At 39.6% G+C, this 23,508-nt stretch overlaps 2 protein-coding genes across 3 annotated transcripts in view; both read left to right on the forward strand.

The window, feature by feature from the left end:
* LOC124995607 (NACHT, LRR and PYD domains-containing protein 12-like) overlaps window positions 1–23,508 on the forward strand; it is a 1,019,357-nt gene that overhangs the window by 354,541 nt on the left and 641,308 nt on the right. The gene's annotated exons all lie outside the window — the stretch shown is intronic.
* On the forward strand, window positions 13,268–18,382 carry LOC124995626 (holocytochrome c-type synthase). 2 transcript variants are annotated; one of them, XM_047568138.1, is made up of 8 exons: window positions 13,268–13,382; window positions 14,778–14,896; window positions 14,980–15,027; window positions 15,109–15,269; window positions 15,784–15,932; window positions 16,464–16,583; window positions 16,667–16,753; window positions 17,545–18,382. In XM_047568138.1, exons 2-8 carry the CDS (start codon window positions 14,788–14,790, stop codon window positions 17,741–17,743), a joined length of 873 nt encoding a protein of 290 aa, XP_047424094.1. In that variant the 5' UTR covers window positions 13,268–13,382; window positions 14,778–14,787; the 3' UTR covers window positions 17,744–18,382. The 2 variants fall into 2 exon arrangements, with proteins under 2 accessions (XP_047424094.1, XP_047424095.1); XM_047568139.1 differs by having other exon boundaries at window positions 15,121–15,269.

The following is a 23,508-nucleotide window of genomic DNA, read 5'->3' on the forward strand; positions in this document are numbered from 1 at the left end:
GTCAGATATGTTTGTTGTTTTTTTGTCTCTCGGTTTCTTCTTCTGTTGTTTTCGCCGCTAACGCTCGGTCACAAACACCAGAGAGCCATGAAAGACGAGCGAAAACTCAAACCACATTTCAACATCTTAACTGAAAACAGAAACACGGCCTGCATGTCCTCTTTGTGAGGCTGTCAGTTGACATTTAGCTGAACCAGAGGAAAACACTCATTTCTATTCACTTAAGGTGAGAGACGCATGCTGGGGACAGGGTTCGGACGGGGACGCTGCGCTGAGACGTTTGAACTGGTCGCTGTCGCCATCAGCTTTTGTTGCTCTGAAAGGAAAAACGCTTTAGAGGCGTCTTCCATATTCATGGGGCCACCTTCACACAGAAACCTTGAAGGAGACCGAAAAGACACGTTAACGTGAGGAAACCTCGTAGCTGCTGGATGTCATGTAGGATTGAAGGACCTAAACCCACATCTGCTGATGTGTGTGTGTGGTATGCAAGCTTAATAAATACCTTCTTACATGTGCGTGCAGCCCTGCAAAACAGCAATGTGGGCAGCACATATGTACATACACATGGCCTTGATTCATCAGACTGAGGCCAGCGCTGGGATCAGAGGCCCAACGCTGCTCCTTCTACAACATACATGAGAATCAGAGGTAGACGAGACTTGATGTGTGTTTACTCAACTTCTAACTGAGACTTCACGTTAACACTCATCTGATTCATCTGGTCTCTAGAGTCCAGCTGTGGACCCTGATCTGGTGTCGGTCCACATGTGGAGGTGGTCTGGGACCAGTGTGACCTCATTCCTTTGGTTGGTGTGAACCAATGAGGACTGGGTCCCATTAAAAACCACCTACTCAGTGTGGCTTCATTCATTTATTAAAATATTCTGTCCTGTTCTGTTAATTCGGTATCAAAATAAATAAGAAATACATCTAAACAAGAATGAACAGTACATGTATTTATATATTTTATTTTATTTATTTGCACACACATAAAATGTGTTCTTATAGACCCCTTCATGACCTACGTCACTGTGACGTCACGATGTTAACTGGAGGAAAAACAGAGGGACCATAAAACCATAAAACCATACAACCATAAAAATTACGTCTTGTTGTATTTTTTGGTGCCAAAGCCGAAAAATCAAAACACTAACTTGAAGTTGTATCACATACCAGCCACTGCCAGTCGTAGACTTTGGTTTGACTTCGGAGACTAAAAGAAAGGACTGGAATCAATCAGGCTTTATTTATTGCAGCCCAAAGTGCTCTACATAAAAACAAAACAAAAACATCAATTTACAACAACAGCACACTTCATATCAGGTCAGATTAATATGTAATGATCATCAGTTTCAGCCTGGATGACGTTATGGGTTAGAATAAACTGTGACTGAAATTATGGTTAGTTAATCATTATTAAGGATGACGTTAATGCTAATGCTAACTGCTAGGTAACCCAACATTAGTTGTGTGTTTCAGGGGTGTCCAAGCAGAAGTTGCATTTCCTACGTTCCCCTCCACAGTGGTTCCACTTACTTCTTGTAATATCTTTGTTGGAGAAGCTTCACTTGATAAAGACAGACCAGACTTTGTCCCCTCTGTGTCCTTTGGTGAACAGCTTTTTAAAATTAAAAAAAAAAAAAGTATATTCTCTAAAATACACGTCCATTGAAATACGCTAGAGTCTGAGTTTAGTGCAGGTGTGAAATAACTAAGAAGTTAATGTTCTTGGTTCTGAAACAGCAGCAGGCAGAGATCCATTACAGACAGTAGCTGTTCATATGTTCTACTGGGGTTTATTTACATGCAGAGAAACTGGTCCAAAATTCATTCTTTAAACTCATTGTGCATCATCCCAGTAGCATCAGCCACCTGCTAACTCCATCTGCCTCTGCACCACCACCAGCTTCTAAACTCTGAGGGGGGTCCTGTCCCTGTCTTCTGTCAACATCCGGGGGGCTTCACTTCATGATCCTGCTCCTCTTTGTAGCCTTAGACACCAAAATACTTTTACTTCACCACCTTCTTGCCTTCGTCTGCTTTGCTTCTGCTTTCCATCTCCACCAGGCCAGTCCTGTTTGAGAATCATAGCTCGGCCTCCTCTGGCTGGAGAAGCTGTTTGAAACGTGGCTCTGGTGTGAACGTTGGCCGTCCATCAGGGAGCTGCCACGTGCAGGCAGCTGCATTCAATAGATAGACTGATGAACAGACCTCAAGTATAGCCAGTGTATTTGCGGTGCACCACCAGTGTCTCTTTGCATTTCTTACATGAACCAATGAATCTATCAAGTCCAGTCAGTAAAAAGTTAAAAAAAAAAACAGGATTCATATGGTCTGTATTCAACTGCTGCATGTTCCCGGTGCAACTGGAACATGACTTTACTCTGGAGGAACTCATGAGCCACATCCAGTTTTGACTTGTGACCAACGCAGCTGCACCTACTGACACATTAATCTCCTCAGCAGAAGCACGTTGGAGGCTCAGCCACAGATATATCAGGTTTCTGGATGTTAATTCACCAAATGTCACAAATCATGGTCTGCACTGACCGCTGGACATGAGTCACACAAAAAAAAGAAAGAAAGAAAGAAAGAAAGAAAGAAAGAAAGAAAGAAAGAAAGATCTGGATGCTAATTAGAAATGATGCACTGCCTGTGCTTTCACTTATGGATTAGAGAATACTGGAGAAAAACAACATTATTTATTTATTTTAAGGATCCACATTAGCTGAATGGGGTTCATACCTTTCATGTAACACATTAAACAAGAGTCTTCAACAGTTTTCAGGCCCAAACTGATGTAGAGATTAAGTACTGACGCCCTGGGTGTCCTATATATATAACTTGGCCTAGTGACATTTATAAATATACATTATTATTATCATTTTGCATTCAGTATTACGCTATTTGTTTACTAAAATATTCAGAAAAATGTCTAATCAACCAAAGATTTTCCGTCCCCCCCGCAATACCTCCACGGACCCCCTAGGGGTCGCAGACCCCCTATTGAAGACCAATGAATTACACCGCATTACATGTCAAAACATATCACATCAGTTTATCTTTATGAAATACAAGGCTTATGTATATAATTTAGTTTATTTATTCAAAAGAAAATAAATGCATTAAATGTATTTGCAAGTGAAAAATAAAAATACTTCCAATAAGTAACTTAAATTACAGGTAAGTAATAAACTTATCAGGCCTCTTTTAGTATGTCAATGTTGAGTGTTTTCTTCCTCCTCTGTTAAATATTAGTAATAATTTAAACTTCTTTACCTCTTATTCATTGCTACACCTTGTGAAAATCATCCCCTAATACGTTTTCCCAGATTGTGTAACATTTTCACTGCATTACACAATTTGGGAAGAGTCATAAATATACAGTATATTAATTAATTTAAGCAAAGAACAAAATGTTTAAATTGGATACACTGTGGGCTACATACATTAAACGTACTAAATTTAATGTAAATCAATACACTGAAAATTTATTTATTAGAAGACAAACACAGCTTGTTGGTAATAACATTTATTGGCCTGTTAATGATGAAAATAAGACATTTATTTCAACATCCACCTGAATTAGTCCTTAGACTGGAGACCATTCTGCATTATGACCATTACTGGCAAATCTGGTGTTGTGTTTATTATTTCAATAAATTATTTGGTCAAATAAAAAAAAAAATTAAAAAAAAAAAGCTAACACACACTCATTCATATCCAGTTAATCTCTACAAACAGTACGATTTCCTCTGAGTGGGTTCGGTTCATAACAGGCGACTCCAGCAGCCTGGTCTGTTTTATCTATTCAGTGCCACAAATCATACAATACACCACAAAGTCTTTCACCCTCCGTTTAAGAAAAAAACATCTATAAAAAGACGCGTCTCAGGCCACAATTACCGGTTTTCTCTGTGCTCCCTCCGTGCGTGGCTATATTTAACCCACTACTGTATAAATAGAGTGGATGCAGATGGCTACACGTCTTTGAGGAAAACATTCAAAGTCAATGGAGTGTGTGGACGTTCAACGTTGCCGACCATGAAAGCCTGTCCCCCCCTTTTTTTTTTTTTTTTTTTTTTTTAGGTTGGTCGTCTTTGTACAGAGACGTTTCTTTGTCGTCTTTTCAGATATCAAACGCTGACGTCTGTTCATTAGTAATGAGCCTTTTACGAGACTCTGTCTTTGAAATTTGCTGAATTGTTTTTGATGAAGTCGAACTTTAAGTTGTGTATTGTACGGCTAATGTTTCTTCTCAGTGAAGCTCATAACCTTAGCATCTTTTATGCTAACGTCTGGCCAAACCATGGCGCCATGTTTGCTACATCAGAGGTTAGATTCTACAGTGTAACCCTATGAGGTTGAAATAAATGTCTTATTTCTACCATTAACAGGCCTATAAATGTTATTACCAACGTCTGTCAATATGTGAAAGGCCCTCACTTAAATATCCCAGCGTCTACTTACTTTAAATATCTTAAATGAGCTGTAAAATGCTTTGTAGCCCAATCACCTCATCAGTCATGGAGCTGTGTTTACCTTCTCCTCAGCCTCCGTGTTCATCCATCACTGTTAAAAGGTGGAAATTACTCAGAAAAATTAGAAATACTAATAAACTAGTCGCACTGTTATTTAGTATTAGCATTATAGCATTAGCATGCTAGCTATAATAACTAAATAGTAAATGTGTCAGTTAAATGTGTCTATCTACATGGAGATAAATTACATGAACACATGGGTTTCACAGTATATATGACGCTAGCTGCTATTTTTCTAAGGCTTTAGCCTAGATAACTAGCTAGCATAAGGCTAGCATAAGGCTAGGCTAACTTCAAACTTCATTCATTTGTAAAGCAGCGTTTTTAAGATCAAGGTTCACATTAATGATGGTGTGACTTTATTTTTCGGTATAAAATCTTCGTCACAGAGAAACACTGACGGCAGTAACCAGACTGATCTCTTCATTTGGTGCCAGTCAGTTTTTAATTAGCTTAGCCTCCTTAGCCCTTTAGCTGTGTCACCTCAAAAGATGCAGACTGGTCAACCTGCAGCAAAGCTACGGAAGCCCTAAGCGGTCATGCATCCATACATTTTATTTCCTCCGTTTTCTTGAGATCTTTGTCATGATTCTGTGTTTTTTTTTTTCCTGTTTTGTGTTTCTTCCTCTGTTTTCTCCTAATGAGCCTGTTGGCTTCTCCTCGTGTGCTCCACCCGCATTAGTTTCACCTGTGTGTGCACATATAGCCCTACCTTTCCCTTTGTTCCCTGTCGCCTTGTTGTTTTTGTCTCCTTGCCACGTTTTTGTGTTTTTGCCCCGTGCCATGATGTTGCTTCCCTGCCATGTCTGCAGCTTTCGTTTGAACCACGGCCTCATCATTTACTCGTCCTGCATCTGAGTCCCACCGCAAAACTACCTGACAATCATGAGTTATTTACCTCGTTGTCTCCAGAAACGTAACCGTTATCTAGCAAACATTAAAGCACGAAACGAATGGCTCACTGGATAGTAGACCTGTTACTTTATGACTTAACTCTCTCAAATTAAATAACTCGAGATCTTGAGAAAACAGAGGAAATTAACTTGTTAACACATGAAAATGGAGGAAATAACATGTGGACACGTGGCCGCTTAAGGCCTCCATAGATAACATCTGACCACGCATAGCATTTTATCAAAAGACCAGAAATGTAGCGACAGATTGGTTTATTATTTATTTTATATTGGTTCATTTATTTCATTTATGTCTTAGTTGTATTTATATTATTTAAATGAAAATTCTGTTCAACTTCCACGTCACAAAATGCCCTAAAAATAAAAATTGCTTCGTTTTTGGACAAAGTTTGTATGTTTTCATTCCTAAAGTGTCGGTTTGGCTCCGGTATCAGATAAAACCTGAACCATCCTCATCCCTAACTGCAAGTATATGGATGTTGGATGGTTCTTCTTATGGATCTGGAGCGAACACCAGTGGTTTGAGGTCCGTAGTTGTTGGAAACAGTGACATTGTTTGTTTAGGTTTAGAAAAGATCACAGTTTGAGATGAAAAAGACCCTTTGTCCGAGTTAAATAAATATGACAAAGAAAACTTCTTCCATCTGCACCAATCTTTTCTTCTTGCATCCCATCCTCACCTTCAGAAACAATCCGCCGTCACTGTTCTGGTCAGGTCGGTATTTATTTCTCAAGCAGCCGCGTCTGCAGCCTATTGACAGTTGTGTGGGCATCTTCTTCTTCTTCTTCTTCTTCTTCTTTTTCTTTGTTTTCCCTAAAACGAACAATAATTATGGCAAACAGCTGTGCCCGTTTTGCCATTCTTATGTAAGAGGACGCTGCCCCCGGTCCCTCTCAGCCATAAACCCCGGTCCTCGGGGGCAGCCCTCCACTGACAGCACACAAGCTGTAATTTCCAGCTAAAACAGGGATGATCCAAACCACAAATCATATTTAGACCCAACTCTGCCATGAAGACGTGCCCAGACCACTCCATCCCTGAAATAACCTAAAGATTTGATTTAGACAAATAGGTTTTTCCACTGCTCTTGTTTCTCCCCGGGTGGAGGTCAGTGGGAGGTGGGCAGAGTTCTGGATAAACAGAGAAACATATAACTTGTTATTTCCACTGAAATATATTCGGAGGTCGCCGAGCATCTCAATAGAAAACCGTGGTTGCGTATTTTGGTTCGTTTTTTTTTTCCCTGTGTTGTGGGTCTGAAAATGTGCCTCGGTGCAGATTTAACGTTTCAAGCAAAGTGAATGTGACGCTAACATCACATGAGACGAGGCCCTCAGCTCAGTTCACAGGATTTAATGATGGAAACAAACTGTCCCACCGTGTCACTGTCAATTAAATCAGATTATCCAAAGAGAGAGAGAGAGGGAGAGAACTGGAGCTCGTTTATTACCCTTCACCCGGAGTGACTGCAGAATGCTGCCCCACAGGAACCTGAATGACACTATTTATTACTACTATTACTGCTATTACTGCTATTACTGCTACTGCCCAAGTATGAAACAACTTCTACCTTCTATTGAACACATTATGTTGTCTGGGTTTCATGTATGATAGCAAACAGGATCTGTACCAGCCTTTTAATGATCACAGTCGCACCACGCGGTTCTGTGCTGTAAACCGATCAGCCACAACATTATGACCACCGACAGGAGAAGTGAATAACATTTAAATCATTGGTGTGGATGTTACTTGGACATGTAGCAGCCACGGATATCCCTCTTATCATTTTTAGTCCATTACTGTTTCATTCATTATTTAGTATGATTATTAGAACATTTTGGTTCAACGGTGGGTTGTAAAGTGCTTTAGAAAGAAACTTTGACTTGACTTAACTATTAGGAAGGTGGTCATAATGTTATGCCTGGTAGGTGGATGTACCTCACCTATATGAGATATAAAACAACATGGAAGCAGAACATTGCATTGGGGAATTTAAGATGTTCCACTGGGTTTATATTTGTGAATCTGACACAAACCTCACTGCACATAACTGGGATAAAATATGAATACAAGAGGACTTAGAATCAAGGAAAGAGAAAAGCTTTGCAGAGTGAGGCAGCGTAGTCCAGAAGAATAAGACAAAAACAAAGAGGAGCTGAAGAAAAACACCAGGAAACATGAACAAGGAAACTCAGGACAACTGGAAAGAGACCAGCAGCTCAACAGACAACTTAACTTCAGCCTTTAGTCGATCACGGGACAAAACTTCATGCATTTCTACGACTGGAACTTTTTTATTTTACTTTTTAACGTTTCTAGTTTGATATGATGCAAATGTAACCAATTCTGTCAAGAGGAACAAGCTGCTATGTGGCTAATTTGTAAGTACAAGTTTGAGTTTGTGATTCTGTCTTTGCACAGTGATGTTCAGGCATGAAAACAATAATTTATTTATTAGTTTATTGAATTGGGTCAATGCACATTCGTCAACATGGACGCGTTAGCCCAAATTATTTAGCACAAATGCTAAATTTCAGCCTTAGTCCCGCGTGTCAGGAACTCAAAGGCAACACAATCACAGAGTCACGGGGTTGAATCAAGGTTGTTTATTTGAAAAAGGGTCAAAACCGGGAGGTTAAATACTCAAGCGACAGCACAGATATCACAGATATCACAGATATCCAGCAGACAGGCTCAACGCTCAGGAACACGAGAAACAGGTCACACGAAGAAAACGCTGGGAAATAATAATGCTGGGACACGACAACACAACAAGACGAACAACGGGAGGCACAGCTTATATGCCACAAACCAGGGACACAACGAGACACAGGTGAAACTCGTGGGACACAATCACACCAGCCGGAAACTTGACAGGAAGACAGGGGTAGGACACTACCCCTTCAAAATAAAACAGGAAATGAGACAAAGACCTAAAAACCTAACAAAGTTCTGAAAAGTTTTACATTTGCACAACGAAAAAAGTTTGCACCACAACGTTCAAGTATTAAACTAATCTGTTCTACCTTTGTCACACATTGGTGACTTTATTGTAATAATACCAGGGAATCCACTTTTTTCTTCCTGATCAAAGCTGTGGCTTAGTTTTTAAGGTTCTTGGTTCCTGCTAATTCCAAAGAAATTAAAAATGCATGTCAGATCCACAACTGTCACTTTGTTCTTGTGTAGTGTTTTTTGTTGACTGTTGCGTTTGTCCCATTGAATGTCTTTTGTCATCCTGCTCTCTGTGTCCTGTCCACACATTAAACCCGTAAATGTCATGTACTGGTAAGAATGAAAGTGTTAAAGCTCTTCATGGATGTTTTTATGGCGCCGACCTTTAGATCTGAGGTAAAACTGATACGATGTTTTAATTTTAACTGAGATTTTAATTCAATTTCAATTTTTTATGTGTTTTGTTGTTTTTCTTTTAATTTTTCTTTTTTTTATTAACATTTTCTTATAAATTTGCAGATTTTTTTCGTTTGTGTGACGCTCTTTGTAATGTTTATTAAAAAGATTCACACTCGACTGTGCTTTGCAAGTTATTTTAAGATAAGATAAGATAAACAGAGACATTCAGAAATCACACAGACAGTTCACATGTGGGTGGATTAAAGGATAATAAATAAAAATGTATATGACAAACTAACAAGGTAGCGTTCATGATAAATAAGTAAGAAAATATAGAAAAATTAGCAGGCTTATACAGTTGGGAGAGATGCAGACAATCTTATCTAATTCTTTCATTAATACATGTTGCTGCTGAATGTGTGAATTGTATGTGCACAGATGCTCTGGCACAAATTAAGTTTCTAACGTAAAAAATAAAGTTCTGTGACTTGAAATAAAGACGTATTCCTCTTAGTATTATTCTAAGGTCTGACAGGAGGCTGGTAGCATCAGTAGATCTTTGTCGTTGGGAGACGTTCGTGTCCCGAGTTCATGCAACTGCAGAAAAAGACGCGTCTTCTGCCTCGTGTATCTGATCAAAGCTACAAAACCAGCCAAAAAAATTAAAGTCTGAGCGAAGAAAACAAGTCAGAGGAAGAGGACGAGCTGAAAATAACACATTCATCATCATTTCGGTCCCAGCTGTGGATGCACTGGAATTAATCAGGACTACAAAGCCGTGCAGAAATAAAGTCTGCGGAGCAGGCCAGAGGAAGCTTGTTAAATCTAAACTAAATCCCCTCGTGTTTGAAGGACGGCTCCAAACACGGACGTTCCCCAAATACACCTGGTCTGATTAAAGAATGCAACCTGCAGGAGTCTGACGTCTGGACAACACGTTGGAAAGCTGCAGACTTTTACAGCGTTGGTTGGACACGTTTCAGGATCTGAACCTGAGAGAAGACATAGATAAACAGCCGTGGTTTTCTTCCTGGTTCTTAAAATGAGTTTCTTCTTTCCAGCTTCTGATCAATATCAGATCAATAACAGAACCGACAGTTTGGACGATGCAAAGATTTAGTTGGTTTCTGTTCTAGTGGAAGATCATTTATTTCTTGTATTTTAAGCTGAGATTTTACAGTATTTCTACTGGAAACTACCCAAAAATGGTCCAAAAATGAGATGTAGATGATAATTAAAGTTAATTAAAATGCTTTATAAAAGTGGGTTAAAGTGAATTCCACTCAGATTCCACATGTGTCCAAAGTCCACATGAAAACATTGGATGCTCCAACGTGTACAGTACAGTTTGCTGTGCACTGGACTTCTGGAAGAGATTAGGAAACTAATCTGTCTCCGTTCGTACCACGTGAACCTGTGAGAGACGCCGGGTCGTAATCATCGTTGTCAGGTTTCACATCATTTCTCTGCAGTCGTGAGGATTCGGGCCGTGATGCCTGATACTTTCTGAGTTTGTGCCGCCTAACGAAAGCCCCACAACGCGTGCGACCGGTCGCCGAGTCGTCTTACAAGAAAACAGCATCACCAGCTTCCACCAGAACACTTGGCAGAGACGGTTATTAGAGTTTGTGATCTCCTTCCAGACACAGCGAGCCCTCCTCATTAATTACACACACTAACAAACAAGCACCAGAGCCAAAACCAAAGTAATATCCACTGGCGTCCAAGTCGTGTCACAACATTAACTCTGTTGTGAGCGGGGGGGTGTTTACAACCACGAGGGCTCGAAAAAAAGCACAATGCAGCTATAGAAGAAGGTTGATGGAGCTCTGGGAACGTTCTTATAAAAGTCAGAGAGGATTAAACCGGCTCTGGATAGATCCCACTCAATATGTCGACTGTATGCAGCTGCTTCATTAACTGCTGATTTGGAAAAATGCATCAGAACGTTGGGAGTTCTCAGACTTTAGTTAACGCCTCCTCCAGTGAAAATAGATGGAAAATGATCTTTATTTTGAGTGAAAACGCATCATTTTTCAACAGTTTACACTGACGCAGCTTAAGTTTAGTTAATTATTTGTCAACCTGATAGTACGGTTCAAGGAAAGGCAGCTCTTAAAGTGATCAGGCGAGATTCCTTTAAACCAAATAAACTGATTTATTTAGAAAAATTCCGAAAAAGACTCACAAAAACGAAACCTTAAGAAACTTAACTCACGCACTTTGACTTGAAGAAGAATAGAAGGTTAAAGGAATGAAATGTCTCATCAAGTCTCATCCACAGACTCATTACTTCAGCTACACAAACACAGTTTTTAGAGTTCACATCATATATTAATAAACTGGAAATAGCTCCGAATGAAGCAGCACGATGTTCACTTCGTTGTCCATATCGAACAGATGTCAGTACAGTGCACACACAGATTTATTTATTTTATTATTAAAACATCAGTGACTAAAGTTGGAACAAACAAGATGAAAAATACTGTAACGTGTAGATGGTATGTGGTGATACTGGATGCATCAGACCAGAAAAATGTTTTTTTTAAATGTTTTTTACGAGATCCAAACTCTAAATGAAATAAACTGGAATCACGTGTAATGTAGGTAAATATATAACAGATCATCTGACCATTTATCAGTTATGCTAACGGCTACATTCTGGTTTTACTGTTAACTGGAACTATACGTACTTTATGTATGATTTTATTTTCTGATGAACTGAACTGAAAACACACAATGTTTGTTTCCAGTAAAGTGAAAAGAAGGACATTTTTAATCACACATGCATATTTCTGATGAGCTCACATTTCGGGAGATTCTCATCATAGATGTGATCAGATATCAACCGTGTGATGTTATCATGTCAATATGGACCAAAACCTCTGAGGAATGTTTCCAACACCTTGTTGAAAGTCTGACACCAAGAATTAAGGCAGTTCTGAAGGAAAAAGGATCCAACCTTTTACTAGCAAGCTGTACCTAATAAAGTGTTGTAGTTGGATTTACAGCGTTAAGATGGATGTGTTTGCTCTGGTTTTCCTGCTGCAGCCTTTGTCCTCTAAGATGATGCTGACGGCAGATGAAGTGAAGCCTGAGTGCTACTTCTGTTTGGTCGGGGTGGAGTTCATTTGGGGCAAATATGCAACTTCAAATTACATCCGCCCTTTACTTTAATGAATCCTTTATTTCTCCAGCCACTGTGAAATGCTGGTATGTCCTGGTCTGCCTCAAGTGTTCCTCCTCCTCCTCCTCCTCCTCCTCTTTACGGTTATAGACCTCTACCCCTTCTTTTCCCGGGACACAACCAGAAACTCTTCTGTTGTCACTACATTTTCTGGAGCTTATTACATTTCCTTTTAGTGCTTGTTTTTATATAAATATCAAACGAAACGTGGAAACAGAACGAGTCACGTCTCAGTTGAGCCAAATGCAGTTAGTTAATGGAATTAAAATTCATGAGAAAAATAGACAAAAAACTTTATTTATCCTGTGTGAAATTTGGTTTCCAGTAGCATCATTACACAAAGACAAGAGGAATCAGTAAAAGGGTAAAAAATATAATTAAATGTATAAAAATGTATATTTAAGATGCAATATATTGAACATTATACAAGAAGATAAAAATATGCAGTAATATAAAATGTATAAACATCATACACGATACATAAGGAGAGAAACATATTGGAAATATATGTGCTGCAAATTTACATACAGACAATAGGTAAGAGTATGAAATATAAGCTGCATTGTGTGTATATGTAGATAAATATGTCTTTATGTGTGAATATTCCTTCAATCTCTTTTTTTTTTATTTCTAATGAAGTGAGCTCCAAAAATTACATTTATTAACATTCGTGACAAGAGCTTCCAAAAAATGATGGTGATTTGTTTCCCTCTAGTGGCCAGAGACAGTCTCATACTGTATATAAATAGATAAATAAATGAATATATATATATATATATATATATATGTATACACACACAATGTGTGTTAGTGACATGACATAGATTTAAACCTAAACATGAATTGACTATTAACTCACAATTTTGCGTCAATCAGACCTAGTGGTGCATAATATGAGTGAATAAGAGTGAAAGGAGCTTTTTAAGAATATATATATAGTTCATCTTCATATATATGAATCAATACCAGATATGTAAATACTGTATAAAACACCCATATATTTACTTCCATATATTTGTGTATTGTACATCACATACGTATAAACATATACACACAATATAGTGCATTTCCAGATGTTTAACTCTTACATACGTACATAAACATACATATAGATATAATTGATGCGTCACCGCACTGAATAAATATAAAATATATAAATAATATATTATACATTTTATATAAGGTCATAAAGTATCTACATATGTAATGGTTACATAGCCTGTTATGTAGACGGTCTGTGGTTATGTATTGTTCAGCGGGCAGCGTGATGACGTTGGCGGCTTACGTACAGTACGTAAAGCGTTGCACAACTCTATCCGGCGACGTCATCTGCGTCCCGCACGTTGACATTGGGCTCGTACCCTGCGAGAGGAAGCGGACAGGTCAGTAACATCTCTCCTTCTTTACGATATTAAAAACCTTTTCAGACATAACGCGACCAGGTGGAAACGGAGGAGACGTCCCGACACGTTTTATTAACTCTCACATTAACGCGGGACGTTAAAGTTCAGGGTAAATAGCAGCTAAACGGTGGTAGCCGTGGTTAGTAGCATTGTGCTAGTAGCTACATAACCTCCCCAACTAGTTCTAATTTGTCTTTAGAGTATTTTAAGGACAAGTAACTGTGGGTAAATCAAGGTGAACTCGTATATATTCATACGGTTATTTAAAGTTTAAGTTTATTTATAAGTTTATTTATTTATAAAGCTCAATTCACACCAGGAGTCAACGATACCACTGGATTTGGTGTCGATCTCATACCAAATCGATACTGATATTGAGACTTTACTTTATTAATTAATTAATTTTCGTGACCTTTAAGTGTTTTTGTGTTTTGCCATTTGGATTATTAATAACTTAAAATCCATTACAGAATGTGGGCAAAGTTTATGAGTAAATAGAAAATACTAAATTATCACATTAAACGTTTTTGTTTAGAAATGACAAAAAAATTACCACTTGAGAACAAATGAAAACTATTTATTATTCAGGCAGAGTTCACTTCATTCTGTCTTTATTCATAAATAAAGTTTAAATTATCACTTCACAACAAATACTATAAAACTAAGACAACATTTCTCCCCTTCATTGCACCTGTTTTCTGGATTTGTTTCTTAAATAAACTGATAAAAAAACTTTTTACATATTGCTGCCACTTAATTCATAATAAATGTTCTTTTTATCTTTATAAGAGGAACATTAGCATTTAAAAACACGATCTCTGATTTAAAATCATCAGAGATCAAATTAAAAAGATCACCAGGCACAAACAGAACAGATCAAACAGGAGAATAATAAAAGTGCAGTTTAAGACCTGGAGCAGATCTGTAGTTTTTATAACAGCACATCAGAAATGTATCTTGGTCCTTTTTATTGTTACGATACTTCTTCTAGTTTAATTGTGTTGTTAGTTATTGTCTCCTTCAGCTTCATATAAGACGATGTGATAATAACCTCTGTGATTATGTTATGATTCCTCTGGATCATATGAAGCACAGCAGGATCTTTGAGCCAATATGTCATTTTCCTCTGGTTTCATTAATAAAATGAATTATTCAGAGTCATTCTGACTTTTGTGATTGAAACTTCAGAGTCTAAGTTCACATTTAGGATGCTCTTTATCACCTGCCCAGGTACAGCTGGAAGTTAGCTTCATTAGCTAAAGCTGTTTCCTGTCACTTTGTACAGTGATTATAAGAGACTGAATGAAACTAAACCGAGTCCTACGTGTGACAGAAAGCATTGACGGCGTCTTTTTTTCCTGTCTTTCATGTCAGACCAGGCAGGATGGGCGCCTCCGTGTCCACACCGACTGCTCCCACGGTCAAAGCAGAGGCCATGATGGCCGCCCCCCCACCGGGCTGCCCCATGCACCAAGAAGTACAGCCTGTCAAAGGTAGAGCAGCAGTCACATCACCACAGGGACGACCCGATCATAGCAGCTTTAACAACTGTTTAAATTTATTTTTTATTTTTTAGTGTCTCCACCTTCAGAGTGTCCCATGCATCAAGCTCAACCACCCAAAGGTACAATTAGCACAGCGTTAAAAGCACATTTAATTGATTTTGGCAGGTTCAGGTTCAGGTTGTTGATATGATGTCTCTTCTCGTCTCCTGCAGCGTCTCCTGCAGCGTCTCCTCCGTCGGAGTGTCCGATGCACAAAGCAGAACCAGGCCCGGCCCACCAGGAGCGAGCGTACGAGTTCGTGGAGTGTCCCATGAAAGCGGCGGCGGCCGGCGTCAACAGCGACATCGATCCGGCCAATATGGTAACAGCACTTTAATGAGAGAGTCTGGATGAGATTAGTAGAGAGGATGTGATGTAATGTGAGCAGGGCTGCACCATTCATCTAATTTGAATACCTGCGATTTAATGAATCTGTGATATTTAAATTTAAAATGCTCCGCTGCATCTAATCAACCAACCACCAGGGGGCGAACGTACGGTTAAGGTTTCATTAAGCTGCTTAAATAACAAGAGAGCTACATCCACGTCCATCAGCAAAACAGAACCATCTGCTTAAACTTTACTTTTCATTATTAAGCATTTATTCTAATTTAAAGTTTCACTTTGCACTGAAAGCTGTTTGAATATTGTTTGTTTGATAAAAATCACCATGAATAATCGTGCAGCGTTAGTTGTGAGGAGACATTTTTTGACTCTGTTTAGTGTTAACAGACTCTCTCCTCCTCCTCCTCCTTCACATCTTATTCACATTTTTAACTGTCACGTGTTGTAAGTCGAGCGTCTGGTCTGAGTTTGGTGCCGGTTGTTCTGCACAGATGCCTCCTCCCAACCAGAGCCCGGCCCCGGACCAGCCCTTCCCGCTGTCCGTCCGCAGGGAGGAGTCCACCATCCCCCGTCACGGTGCAGAGAAGAACTGGGTTTACCCCTCGGAGCAGATGTTCTGGAACGCCATGCTGAGAAAAGGGTCCGTCTAAGAACAGTTTTTAACGTTCAAGTAGTAGCAGCTCCGTGTGTGGTCATCACGAGAAGAAAAACTAAAGACTCACTTGCAATAAAAGTTAGAGTTGTGCCCGTGAGCTCACGTGGAAGAAGCAACAGACTTGATTTTACTTGATAAATTTAAGAAACTAAACTCCATCAGGATTAAAGTCACATGACTTGTTTCCATTACGGTCCGTGGTGTTTATTCTAGGAGGCACGAAAGATATACGACGTATTTCACTTTTTCTCAAAACATCAAGACACATTCTGTCCTAAAAGACGTGACATTCATGTCTAATTCAGGTTTGTTTAAAAACTGAGAAGAGAAACAGAAGATTTAATTTAATTCGGGGTTTCGTTCCACTTCTCTCCCCCAGTGCAGAGGAATCTTCTCCTTCCTGCTTTACTTTTAATATTCGGTTGTTTCAAGTTAAAAAAACGCTGGATCTCGTGTTCAGGAGAGAATAAAAGTCAGTTTAACGCCTCGTTCTGTCTGCTTGCTCCCGTGCTGCAGGTGGCGCTGGCGCGACGACGACCTCGCTCCTCACGACATGACCAACATCATCAACATCCACAACAAGAACAACGAGCAGGCCTGGCACGAGATCCTGAAGTGGGAAGCCATGCACGCGGGGTGAGTCCGCGCCTCAGACCTGAGCTTTGATGAACTCCTGTTTGTCGTGTTTAACACGGTTCCATGAATATTTCTTCTCGCAGTGAATGTCCATGTGGGCCCACGCTCAAGAGGTTTGGTGGGAAGGCTAAGGAGTACTCGCCCAGGGCACGCTTCCGCCACTGGATGGGGTGAGAACCTTTTACTAGAAACAAGTTCAGATCAGACCAGGACTCCCTGATTCTGACTTTAAAAGTCTTCTGTCAAAAAATGTATTCTTATTTTACTTATTTTTAGTTTACTTGTTCATTTTTAAAAATAGGACAAAATATATACATGTAAATATGTATGGGTTGGTAGTCAGGTGGCTCATTTGCATATGGAAAAATGCAGAAAAAAACAAAAAAATAACATGAGGCATAATACAACACTGGGGACCACATTATATAGTGAATTTTATTGCGACAAGTGATGAAGTCCTGTCCTTACATGTCTCATGACAAAATGATCTAGTTTCATCAGGACTATTGGGAAAAATGCTTTTTGAATATCCATAGATGTTAATTTAACGCCAGGCGTAGGATTAAACTATTCAAGCTATTGTTTTTATTCAGAGGCCTTTAATAGACAGTAGGAACCCTGCCCCCTAGTGGCCGTTCTGGGATCTACTAGCGACACCGCTCGGTACATCTGTGCAACTTAAATACAAAAATAGAGGCAGAATACGAACTTTTGGTCGAATATAGGGTCTGAATGAACAAAATGCTCCAGTATGAATGACTGATGAGCCCATATCAGCCCCATTAAGTTGTCAGATCACTTCACATGTGCAAAGATCCATATTATTGCTATTGCTAATTATCTCTTCTTTTTATTTGTTTTTACTTTTGTTAGCTATAAAACCTGAAACTTAATTATTTGTTTGTAATTTGCAATAAAAAATATTCTATAAAAATCTACTTTAATGTCTCCGTCCCTGCAGGTACGAGCTGCCGTTCGACCGCCACGACTGGATCGTGGACCGCTGTGGGAAGGAGGTGCGCTACGTCATCGACTACTACGACGGCGAGATCGATAAAGACAGCTACCAGTTCTCCATCCTGGACGTGCGCCCCGCCTTCGACTCGGTCGGCGCCGTGTGGGACCGCATGAAGGTGGCCTGGTGGCGCTGGACCTCGTAAAAAGGACGGAGCAGCCGTCGCCTCATCGGATAGAAACAAGCGCAAAGAAAACAACTCTCATTCTTAAGTCTGAAATCTGCTCACGAGACAAAAAACTAAACTAAACAAAACCACAGGTTTGACTTCACATATAAATACGGAGACAAAAGACGTCTTTCCTTCCTTAAATGAATGTGTGATATCTTCTCTGTCTTTGGAGAGTTTCACGTAGAAAGTGATCAAGACCAAATAAAGAGGCTGGAAGTTCTGTTAGCAGAAGGCAAACGGGTACATTTATTATTCATCCACCTGTCACGCTAACACGAGCTATTAGCTTAGCATTAGCTAACAGAGCTCCGCAGCTCTGAATCAGCTGTGATCTGCATCAGTTGGGATGAGTCTGACATTTCTAAAAAACCTCGGTGGAAAAGCTGTTGAACCCTGGAAACGTCCTTTTTTATCGGACAGTTACTTCACATACTGTCAAGGTTTATTATTTCCTCATTAGATCTTTTTTCTTCTTCTTCCAATCCATTTCGGTTTCGCTGATATCCATATTTTTATTTATTGTTTGATGAATGACTGTACATTTTATTTCTTCCTGTGTCTGAAAACTTATTTTGGTGATTTTAAAGTTGAAATAAAGCTGCTCCTCCTCTGCTTCTGAGTCACGTTCGTCTTCTTTGGAAACTAAAGAAACAGTTTGACCTTCTGGGTCTTTAAATTCATAAGTGATGAGCAGGAGGTGGAAGTTTGACAATTCATTGCAATGAAAAAAGGGTCAAATGAAATAATTAAAAGCAGCTTCAGATCCATCCTCCCTGTTTATCTACAGCACCATCTACTGGACGTAAGGACACATTTCACCTCATTAGGTCTTTATATCAGATTATTGTAAAGAGTTTGGTGGAGTGATGTTGCATTTTTATACAACTACATCATTTATAAAAAATAATAATAATAACTCTGAATATATTATATGGTTGTTAGAATTCACCCCAGGAACTTAATTTATGAACAGTTTTAGCTCAATGCTAAATGCTAACCCATCATCCACTCACCGTTTAAATATGTGTCACTTCTTTTAACTCGTAAAGTACTTTGATGACACTTCAGAACTAGGAAATGAATGAACATAATACAAAATAAAAAATAAAAACAAAGTAATGTGAAAAGTCTGAGTGTTTGAATGTTTTATTTACTGTATATTTCATGTAAATTGGACTGTACATTTTTTCTGAATTTCACTTCTGCCTCATTCTTTTTATTTTATTTTATTTTATTATATGTTTTATATAATTTCCCTGCGTTGATCCGTAAAGTTATGTTGAACATTCAATCTTTATTGAGAATTTGCCCTAATCTGGCTTCAGACTTTGTTCCTCTGCTAAAATCCTTCCAGAATATTTCTGATGACTAAATATCTCAGAGTGAAGGAGCTGTTTGCTGATTTTTTTCTTTTCCAAATGTTCCAAAGAAGTTTCGGATTATTCTTTTAACAGTGTAGTTTTCTCTCCTGACGCTAGAGGGGGGTGTTTCACTAGAGTTGATGTTTTACTTGACTTTTACACAGAGACTCTTTTATGACTGACGTGGTTTTTCTGCATCATCTCAAGCACAATAAATACTCACTCAGTATTTCTGCATGGAAAAAAATCCATGTGAACATACATCACCTTCTATCATGCAACACTTTTCACCTTCTGACAGACTTTTAGAAGATAAAAGTCAGAAAATAAAAAGTTATAATTGTAGAATGGATCCTAAAACACTATGACATGTTTATGTAAAACCAGGAGGCAAACTATAACCTCACCTTGTATTTTTATTTTTTTATTTTATTTATTTGTGAGGGCACTGATGGCTTCCGATTTGAACCTTTTTCCTGATAAACAGAGGATGAATCACTTCCATGAAACTCTGACTCTGGTTTTTATCCAAATTGTAACTTTAATGTGGATTAAGGTCAAATATTTCATTCATCAGAGATTTTTCTAGTGATTTAAAAACCTGCTTCAGTCACATGGTTCCCAGAGGATGAACCATCAACATTTTATCTGTGTTAATCACCAGTTACCTCAAGGACTATTCCCCATTTTTATATCATTTTATTATTTATAACCAACCAACCAACCCTGCTAACAACATTCAACACGCTCAGAAAAGTTCCATGTCTGTTTTCTGATGAGTCACCACAAAGGAAACCTGCACAGTATTAGGGAGCTGGTCTTAATGTTATGCCTGATTGGTGCAGATACAAATACATACATATATACTGTACGCACCAACCAGGAGACACGTTCCTAGTATATGCAGAGCTACTTGCTCGGCTCTAAACCTCCTGGATTTTCTCCTGAACGTGGACTAAGAGGAGCCAGTCAGACTCAAAGCTGAGCTCCTGTGCAGCGTCCACCATCTTATTTACCACATTATTACATTCAGGTACCTGTTCGTCTCCTAAAAAAAAACAAAACCCCTGGCAGATATAAACACCAGCCCGACGCTCTCGGGCCTTAGTGCAACATATGGCTTCATTGAATTTCTGATCAGCTGTGGGTTATTCATGTAGGTGGTCGGAGCGAGAGCTGGAAGCTCAGCGAGGGCGGTGAACGCGCCGTGTGTCGAGGCTGCTGCATAGTTGTAGTTTATTAAGGCTCCTGTCAGCGGTGTGGGGGGGGGGCATCCATTCACTCTCCAGGTGTTTAAAATGTGACGTCTCATTGGTCGTAATTGACAAACTGGATCCCGGGCGTTCGCCGCCGCGCGCTGATACCAGCGTTTGTGTGGATTTCCCCTTTAAATAGTGCGTGGGTCGACCACGGAGCCATGCGTATGTTGCCTCAAGTAATGCGTGCATGTTGATTTCCCATGTGTTTCTGCTGTGGGGTGGGGGTGGTGGGGGGGCAGATAGCTGCACAGCACACAGCAGATGTCCAAACAGCCCCTGGCATTCTGTGTGAAAGTCTGATATTTTATCATATCTGCTCTCTGCAGTTCCTATTTCCATACCAAAGGGCCTTTCTACAACTCTGCCCCGCCACCGGCCACCCGCCATAACCCCGCCGCCCCCCCAAAAAGCAACCACCACCATTCTCCAACTCCGTCTGCACGTCTGCTCGGCTGTTAACCTGCAACCATTCAGACGAGTGTTGGATTCCACGGTCAGAGTCTGATGTGGGACAGGCCGTCGTTTGCTTTCAGATTTAATCTGGGTTATTACGACGCGAGCATGTCTGGTTAAATCACAAACCCACCACGAGCTCCGAGGCTCAATTACAAGTCGAGGAGGATGGAGACACGAGGGAATGTGGGGCGCCGTGAGTTTAGACTCTAAAACCCACTCGAGTTCGGTGGCGCAGGAGAGAGGCCTCCACATGAAGATGAGCTGCTCATAAATAAACAGGCCCCGGTCATTATTTCTGCTTCAACAACAGTGTCTGTGATAGTTTGGTTTCTTCTCACTCTGTCTGTGGAGGAGCAGGTGGTGAAGCATTTAGCAGCGTTTAACAGTTAAAGTGTGAGAATCTGATTTTATTTATTTATTTTTTTATTAACGACGTGTGTGACGCTGTAAAAACTGTGACGCTCCTGTGACGAGGTGACGACAGACGAGATCATCGACACCTCACGTCCTCCCGTACAAGACGCTGCAAAACAAACAAACAAAAAACAACAACCAGGTTCTGCTTCATCCCACAAGGTCTCAGGTCCTTGAACTCAACATAACACCCCAAAGAATGGACATATAATGTGCAGTAAAAATATTTATAACTCTCCGTGCAATATAACATGTTAATTTATTTTATAGTAATACAAATAGATCGATTTTTTAAAATATTTATTATTTTTATAATTTATATTTTTATTTTATTTATTTTTTAAATATATTATTTCAAATTAAATTAAATTAAATTCATTCTAATATATGTTAATAGCTGCTGTTGGGAGTCACTGAAACGTAATTTATTTCAAAATTGAAAAAGCTTTGATTGACAATAAATAGGTCTAAACCATGATTATTTACATCAGAGGTGTCAAAGCTACGGCCCGCGGACCAAAACCAACCCGCTGCAGTTAACTTTAAATGTTCCGATAAAAGGACCTGATATTTCTAATTAGCTTATTGCCAATAAATTGCACATTTATTCCTGGGTCATATCAGATTGTTCATCAAATGTTTAATGAAGCAACAGTTCATCCTGAGACTCAGCGTCGCTGTGATTATTAACTCCTCTAGGTTGATATAAGTAACGAGCTAAAAAGTCACTAATGAGCAAGTACTCGTTTGTTGACGTCGGGACTTCATTGTTTGCAATTCTGTCTCTGCACAGTTTTATATTTGTTACACACTGGGTGAATTTATTATAACATACAGTGGAATAATCCCTGTGTCCACATATGAGGACATTGTTTTTTTTTTTTTTTTGAGTTCCTGATCAAAGATGATGCTTAGTTTTTATTCTTCTTTAAAGTTACTAATCTCAAATTAAATTAATGCGCCAAATAAAAGCTGAGGTCTCAGGACATCATCATGTCTCTGATCGGGCCCCCGGTCTGTGACGTGGCCCCTGAACTGGGATGACTTTGAGTTTCCGTCTGCGCTCACAGGCCGAGGAAAGTGGGGGGCGGGGGGGGGCTCCATAATGAATATTATGAGAAGAAAACCAGTGTAGCTGATTATTGTCTTTCACTTGGCTCATTATCTGGAGTAAAACGCTGATGGGAGGGGGCAGCAGCTCAGCTCTCTCTGTGGGACACCACTTCTCCTGAGAATACGCTGATGACAGCTGAACTTCGCGGCTAATTGGCTTCCACTCAACAAGAAGCTTGTTTTTTTTTTTGTTTTTTTTTGCTTTTAATTAGGAAGAGGGAAGTTAAGTTGAGGTCTAAGTTTTCTTTAACATACAACCTTCACTGCTGTCCTTTCCAGTTCTGGCCCTGCTGCCCCCCCTCCCCCCCCAGGCCCAGACCTCCTCCACCTCCTCCTCCTCCCGCCTCCATCCAACCTCTCCCAGCCTCCATATAGCTTCATGCCCCCCGGCCAAACCCGACTACACAGGTAGACGCCTCTGTATCCTCTGCTACAAAAGCCAAGAGAATTCATCCTGGTCTAATTGATGCTTTCTGTGGAAGAGCCCCGAGGCGTTCTGGGCGTGTGGACCCCACGCAGCATCGTGACTGGTGCAGGTAGAGGATTTATATTATTAAAGAACAGCTGGGGTCGACTGCAGGCCTCTATTTGTTTTCATCTTCTTCCACATTCTCGTTCCAGGACTGAAAAAAAAAAAAAAAAAACTTTTGGGATTTTATTTCCGGGTGAAATAAGAGTAAAATCTTTAAACCAAATAAAAACCAAGCCATGGATATGAGTCAGTCAACCGTGTGTCATGTAATGTTATGAAGATTTTATTGCACATACAGACTTTTGTTTCCTCACTTCACCCCATGAAGGCTCATTTAAGCTCAGTTCATTTATGTAGCACCTTAAAAGCAAAGAGCATTTGCACCAAAGTCGTATAAAACTTTTGAATAAATATCAACATCAGTGTATCAAGACATAAAAAGGTTGTTAACACCCTGAGTGATCAGATGAGGAAATGAAAACAGATCAAATGCTGATGAAAAGAAGTGATCACCGCTGACAGTTCCTCTCTTTTAAAAACTTAAACAGTGTTAAACTAATCCTGGACGAATCTCAGAGTCTCTGGTGCCAATTGTCAAATCCCCCTCATGTTCAGCTGCAACATTCTCCACATATATGGTTATATACGAACAAAGAAACCTTG

Source organism: Mugil cephalus, chromosome 18 (genome assembly GCF_022458985.1).
Source record: "Mugil cephalus isolate CIBA_MC_2020 chromosome 18, CIBA_Mcephalus_1.1, whole genome shotgun sequence".
NCBI classification, from domain to species: Eukaryota; Metazoa; Chordata; class Actinopteri; order Mugiliformes; family Mugilidae; genus Mugil; species Mugil cephalus.

Excerpts from the sequence above, each read along its gene's own strand:
- LOC124995626 (XM_047568138.1), top strand. The coding sequence starts at position 14,788 with ATGGGCGCCTCCGTGTCCACACCGACTGCTCCCACGGTCAAAGCAGAG. Across the intron at positions 15,028-15,108 it reads TCAAGCTCAACCACCCAAAG|CGTCTCCTGCAGCGTCTCCT; the intron begins GTACAATTAGCA and ends GATGTCTCTTCT. Across the intron at positions 15,270-15,783 it reads ACATCGATCCGGCCAATATG|ATGCCTCCTCCCAACCAGAG; the intron begins GTAACAGCACTT and ends TGTTCTGCACAG.